This window comes from Palaemon carinicauda, chromosome 41, assembly GCF_036898095.1.
Source record: "Palaemon carinicauda isolate YSFRI2023 chromosome 41, ASM3689809v2, whole genome shotgun sequence".
NCBI classification, from domain to species: domain Eukaryota; kingdom Metazoa; phylum Arthropoda; class Malacostraca; order Decapoda; family Palaemonidae; genus Palaemon; species Palaemon carinicauda.
Genome location: NC_090765.1, coordinates 26,724,868 through 26,732,367, shown reverse-complemented (window position 1 = coordinate 26,732,367; position 7,500 = coordinate 26,724,868). Strand labels below are relative to the sequence as shown.

Sequence of the window (7,500 nt, the reverse complement as noted above, 5' to 3'; positions counted from 1 at the left end):
CCAAATTTGCTAGTTTTGAGTTATATGGTGTACAAGATTGCCGAATTGATTCTGCATCTTTTGGTAAAAGAGTCGTAAATCTAGGTGAATTAGCGGCTGAGAGATGGCACTAAGAAGATTTGTGAAACATGATCAAATGCATAGGACTTAGCAACTTTCAAATGCGTCTCCTGAAAAATCAGGAATTTGGAGTTACGACCCTCTTGCAATGAGGTAGCGATATGTTCTTCAAATCTTGTAGTATAGTTGCTAGTTTTCCATAGGGCGAAGAATACATTAAGATCTAATCTGCTTGACTTTACATCATCACTCACCTAGGAGTGTTATGCCTTTGTATTCACCGTTTGTACATGGACATTACTCTTAATTTTTATGTACTGAACAGTACGTAGCATCTTTAATGCTCTTGCATGGCCCCTTGTTATTAATTGAAGTTGGTGGTTGTCGTGGCGATGACCAGTACACGTGCATGGATGGAACCATCATTTGTGGTGTGCAACGCTGTGATAGAAACATAGATTGCCTGCTGGGAGATGACGAGAAGTTTTGTGGTATGTTTGACGGAAGGTCTCTCTCTCTCTCTCTCTCTCTCTCTCTCTCTCTCTCTCTCTCTCTCTCAGTAGTAATGGGTTCTTATGAGTCAGCACTATTCTTAAATTTAAGGAATTGTACATTTACTATTAATGCCTTATTTTTTTTTACCTAGTTTTTCACATTTGTATCCTACAGATATTTCTTTATTATAACCTTTTCCCTTATGTGCTTTGGTTGTTGAACACTCTATATATTCTTCGTTTATTTCACCCTGTTTATAATATGTTTGATTACTTGTTACTGTTGCTGTAATCAATGCTATTTGCTTGAAACACCAATTAAAGGGTTAAGTAGCCTTTTAGCAGTTGCTTTTTAAATGCTATTTGCTTTCTTATTGTAGATCCATGTGCTTGTATTTGCTTCATACACTTGAGTTACTTTATATCTTTTATTTTTATTGTACTCTTTTCAATTTGTGTCTATATATATTTATTTTGAGCCAAATTGTGTACATGTATATAAAAATCCTATTGTAAATACTATGTTATATAAGTTTAGCTTTGATGAAAGGTTGTCCCCAATAAGAAGGCTAGATCAAACATTGCGTTGATAATGAACAGCTTTGAGCCTGGAACACAACTCGAAGTCAAAATAAATCTTTTGATCATTGCTAGTTTAGAGAAGATTTGATATTTTTCCATTTTCTTTTAATATGTCAAAGTCCGTCATTTGCAAGTGATTTTGTTGCTCTTTGAAATTATATATTCGTAAGATTTGAAACGATAAATATTAAGTTCCTGTGTATATATATATATATATATATATATATATATATATATATATATATATATATATATATATATATATAATATATATATATATATATAATATATATATATATATATATATATATATATATATATATATATATATATATATATATATATATATTTATTTATTTATGTATGATGAGGAATATTTACATAAATTTACATACAAGTTGAAAGATTAACCTTAATTCAGTAGTCAGGTGAAACTATTTAATATCAGTTATGATGAAAATATGAGTTTTTGTTCCTTGCTTGACTTATTGGTGTAAAGAACATCTTTATTTTTCTTCAGCAATACTAATTCTTGCCTAATTTTCTCGCTTTCATTATTTGCGAAAATTCTTATCTACATTGGAAGAGTAACTTTCTGTTACACTGTATTCTGAATTTTATACATCAATTATGCCCTACTACAACAATATAATCACATTCTCTTTTTGGTACAGATTTTGTTCCATTCTTAAGAGATTATCTTTAAAGTGTTTTTAATCTTCTAACTCTCATTCCTATTTGGAAAATATAATTTTCATGTCATTATTTTGTCATTTTTTTTCTCTTACTTTTGCTTTTAATTTTAATCGATTTCTGTTATGAAACCAGAAAGCCATATCAGCACTTTGCTTTATTTTTTTTTATTATAGTCACTTACTACATGATTCATTTATAATGATTTTTGCATATTCAGCAGTATTTTCATCGTAAAATAGTAGAAAGAATAATTGCATTTTTAAAAGTAGATATGTGTTATTTTCTGATTATGCATTGCTCCAGCATTATCAAATTCTTAGACTATATTTTCTTTGCAATGGAAATTTTGCATGTATGTTATTTTTGCATCCTTTGCATTTTTTGTAATCTAATAGAAGTTCATCGTTACTGATGAAAGCATTTAAAATTCTTCATGCTTTGAGGTAGATTCTAATCCTAGAGGGACTGGCCAATCATAATTATTTTATATTAGGTAAGGATTGAGCGTCAGCATTCTCACCCAATGTAAAATAATGTATTCCAGTCTCGTAAGTTCCATTATATTTTCCAAGAGAAGTTTCATGTATTAGATGTATTTTAACATCTGTTCTTCATGAGTAAGATATACTAAATTAAACACGCACACACACACAGTCTCCCAAGTAATGCAATCCTGCATTGTAAATTAATAGAATATAATATAAAAAATGTATTATACTATTGCTATGTTTTGTAAAGAAATTATAAATGTTTGCAGAGTTTCTTCGTATAGGTTTTAATTATTTTTAGGTAACGATACAAAATTGGCTGTAATAGTTAGGAGAGCATATTTTCTCTTCTGTTAAGTTATTATATTATCACATTAAATTCTTTCCAGATTTAGGCTTTCTTTTGTGTTTCTTTTATTTATTGAAATATTTTGGAATTAAATAGATAAAATGTCATAAAAAACAAAAGTATTAGAAAACATAGCACATGATTTCAGTAAATGATATTTTTAACTTTCATACAGCTCGGTATTTTCACAAACTGAAATAATAAATTTAAATAAGAAAGGGATATACAGTGCATGCAATATTTGGGTGTCTGAAAGTAACGAAAATAGATCGAGTAGTTGGAGGGACGAGGTTTAATCAGTAATTTTAGACCAATGCAATTATACGAAATTGTTAATCTTTATGGTAAACTCATTCAGTATTTTATTGTCATTCATTTTATTGACATAGTTTCGTGTCTTTGTCCTTTCCCACTTGGTGCTCATGATTTAGTCAGTATTATATATTTATTATTCTTAGGAGGACCCTTTATGCTCACTTAAAAAAAATAATACTCCTTTTTAGATAAATGTTAGAAGAACATTCTGTTGATATCTAATTTCTCTTGGAAGAATAACAGTTCTCTCATATTATGACATTTGATACAATTGTATAAACTATGAAAGAATTTTGTACAATATTTTCATTACTAGTAGTCAACTTGGGGTGACTATGAACACAAACACTGAAACACAAGAAATTGGTCATGTTTTGTAACTTGAACAAACCTAACTTATTTTTTTTTTCTAGGCATGTATTGTAATATATTTTAAACCTGATAAATGCATTCTATTAAACAATAGCATTGATGTGAGAGAAAAAAATCTCTTTGCTTGCTCTGTATTTACGAATATTGAATTTGCATGGCTTCAATATCCTCAAAACCAGACGATGGTGGTGGTTGCCCTGGAGACGACCAATTCACTTGCGTCGATGGTTACGTCATTTGTCGAGATCAGCGTTGCGATTCTCATGTAGATTGCCCTCAAGGAGACGACGAAGAAGCATGTGGTACGTGTGCCGCACAGACAAGCTTTGCTTATTATGGCTCATTTTGACTTTTATAAATTTATGTGCTGCTGTAATATAGTAATAGTCTTTGAAAAAATGTCTCTAATTTTATGCTGGTAACTCCAAGCTGAGAAAAGATTTAGTGCTTGTTTAACTTGTTTTTACTCATTTGATATATAGTATTTTTTCAAGTTGTTGTTTTACAGCACAGTTCATTAATTGTATTACATTATAGTATTTTTCTTTTCCTTTTTTTTACGTGTGACTCTTGTCCTTTCAATTTGGTCATATTAAACTTTGTAATCTTTTTGTGTTATTCTTCTTCCCATTCTTCTCTTTAATATTTTCCCATTCACATGTTTCAGACATTTCCTTTCTTCTTTCTTCATATAGTGCTGAACATGACCTTTCTAACATTACCCCTCTACACTGACCCTTGTAACATCACCCCTCTACCCTGACCCTTGTATCATCACCCCTCTACCCTGACCCCTGTAACTTCACCCCTCTACCCTGACCTTTGTAACTTCACCCCTCTACCCTGACCCCTGTATCATCACCCCTCTACCCTGACCCCTGTATCATCACCCCTCTACCCTGACCCTTGTATCATCACCCCTCTACCCTGACCCCTGTAACTTCACCCCTCTACCCTGACCCTTGTATCATCACCCCTCTACCCTGACCCTTGTATCATCTCCCCTCTACCCTGACCCCTGTAACTTCACCCCTCTACCCTGACCCCTGTAACACCACCCTTTTACCATCACCCCTCCAGCATCCCCCCCCCCTTTCTACCATCCTCCTCTTAACATCACCCTTCTACTTTTTGGGTTTCTGGTTTCCATTCATTGGAATAGGATTTTATAGAGGCCCCTTCCTTTTTGATGCTGATAATATTTTCCTCTTTCTGTTGATAAATTTTTAATAATTTTCATATTCGTTTATCTTCCATGTCCTCCTGTCATTATCTTTATTCTTATCACTAACATATTTATCAACAGCAACCTCATTTATTTCATTATCATCCTAATTTCAGCCACATAATCAAGTTATGAGTGTATCCTGTTATAGGATTTATTTTTATAGGATTTATTTTTAATTTTTTTGCATATGTTTCTGGATTTTTTGTAGTTATTTACTTTTATTATATTTTAAGTGATGTAACATAGTTTGATCAATTTAACTGTTATTTATATGTGTGTTCTACATATTATTTTGTTCTTCTCCCCAAAACCCTCCCTGCCAATACTTTGTTGGAGCTCCATTAAGGAGCCAATTGGAACCCTGAACTAAAGACCTCCTTGGAGGCAACATTATAAACTACTTCACTTTACATTCCCGTTACACTTCTATGTAATACATTATACTGGCATGTTTAATTTATAGATAAGCATATTATTCTTATAAACTCGGGTATTCAAAGAAGCTTGGGTTTAGTTTTGAAGAGAAGTTATTAGACTTTCACACTTGTTGAAAGTGTACATTACAACTTGAATGTTTTATCGGGAAGGGATTAATGATATAAATTAAACATACATTTTTTTTCATCTAGCTTTGAACTGTAATTTAAAATATTTTCTTGTAAATACAGGTTGATTTCCCAACTCCATTGTTTTACCCAAGTTTGAGATTTATTGAGTACGCTTTTTAGTTTAGTTTAGTTTAGTAACATGTGGTTCAAATGCATCTGCTTTTCTGTTTCGTCTGGATGGAGTGTCAACTTAGGTGTTTACTGTGTACAATATGTTTTAAGATTTAATATTTATGTTTGACCTCAAAGAGAAGATTTCATATTTTTCTAGTTGGTATGCACTTTTGGTGACGTTCATTTAATAGTTTTGCTTTATCCGTTAGTGCTTAGTATTATATTACTTTAGTGAATCGTATGGCCAATTCTATGAAATATCATCTTAACCATTAAAATAACAACCTTGATTACGAAAACGCATTGTTTAAAGGCAATTTCTTTTAGCGAGGCATATTTGCACTGACTCGGAGTGGTGCCCATTTAGCTCGGAAAAGTTTCCTGATCGCTGATTGGTTGGACAAGATAATTCTAACCAATCAGCGATCAGGAAACTTTTCCGAGCCAAAAGGGCACCGTTGCTAGTCGGTGCAAATCTGCCTCGCTAAAAGAAATGGACTATAGTTAATCTGCAAATGCCAATTGCCGATAAGGTAAATTTGAACTGTTTTGTAAAATCCTTCTTGTGTTCAAAATCGCATAATAGTCTTTTCTTTGTGGTCAGTAAATGTTTATTTTGTTCTGTGATATTTTCACTGCATGTTGGATTTGCATTTTATAGCGTGAGCTTCTTCTTATGTTAAAATTATATTTTAAAATTATCTTGAGATGATCATAATTATTGCTGATCTTTTAATTTCATATCCATTATTATTATTGTTGTTGTTACTGCTTTCATGAACCCGTCCTCCTCTTTTTTTTTTTTTTTTTTTTTTTTTTTGTAAACTGTGAATTTCGTCTCGTCCAGTTCCCTACGTCTTCTTGTGCAAACTATTATTTTCTATTCTGCAAATAGTGTTATTCTAAAGAAAAATAATTTCTTGGTTTCATTATAAACATTTGTGTTATTACGATCTCATATGATTTTTTTTTAATTTATAAACACACCTGGAAGGAAAATAAAAGAAATTAAATACTTTTGAAATTAAAATTGAAATTGAAATTAAATACTGTTCTTTAGAAATAAATTCAGTGTGGTCTCATATCAATAAGATTTTCTTCATAGGTTGTGGGTTGCTGCGAGATGACATGTAGGATTAAAGTAAATATTTCACTGTATATCCATTTGATGTCTTTTGAGTAGAATACAGATCGGTATGTTCAATTTCTTTGCTAATTTTCAAGGAACTTGGACTCCTGTCAATCAGACAGATGTATTCAAGTTATTATTTGTGTGTTTGTGTTTATTGTAAATGTTTCTATATTGGATTATCGTGAAACAGACACTTGTATATCTCTCTGTGGTATCGTGCAATCTGTGTTCTATGTCAACAAGAAAAACATTATTATATAAACATGTTAACTTTTATTCTGTGCTCTGTTACATTTAGGATGAAAATGAGAGAGTGTTTTTGATGATTTTTTTTTATCCTGTACACTGTGCTTTGTATGTTTGTACTGTATTGCTTAGGCTGCTGATCATTAGGGGAATTAGAACATCAATGTGTCCCAAAATCCTTTAGAACCGTCAGATGGACTAAGTAATCCCATTTCCATTCAAAGATTTTAAAAATTTTTGATATATCACTTCAAAAAAACGACTGTTTTAAGTCACCCCAGTAAAGGAAGTAAATTGTAAATTTGACAATAGTCAAGATATTAGATAAGTGTTTACTGCATTAATGGCCATTTTACAAAGATCACTTTATTTGATATTGACAATTTGCAAGGGTAACCTCGCCAAAGATAGTTCTTTTACAGAAGGTTCTATAGTTGATATATCCATTGTGCTAAAATGACTCCATGAAAGATTCGCATTTTGCTGAAAACTATTAATATAAAAGAAGGTTCTATAAAGGAGTATCTTATAACGACGAGTATTATTTGCAAACAAAATTCCTAGTTAAAGAGATCATTGTTATGTGATATTATTCCAACGGTGTCTTAATTCCCATTGTGAATCAAAGCCCCTGTGAGCTCGTTTGATGCGAGGCCTCAAGGTATTTGTGCATTTGGTGCTTCTGGTTATTTACACTGGTACTTCTTGGACTTCTCTACAACTCGGTAAAATGCAAAAGAATTTGTCTGCTTTTGGGTATTGTCTACGTGGAATAGATTGGGTAGTATCCACTATTTTACGCCATCCTTTGTCGAG

General features: G+C 31.7%; 1 protein-coding gene across 1 annotated transcript in view; it reads left to right on the top strand.

Annotated features, from left to right (window-relative positions):
* LOC137632372 (vitellogenin receptor Yl-like) overlaps positions 1–7,500 on the top strand; it is a 312,027-nt gene that overhangs the window by 252,888 nt on the left and 51,639 nt on the right. Inside the window, exon 6 of the mRNA XM_068364307.1 lies at positions 3,536–3,658. Within this exon, the coding sequence (XP_068220408.1) occupies positions 3,536–3,658 (123 nt within the window). The remainder of the gene's footprint in view (positions 1–3,535; positions 3,659–7,500) is intronic.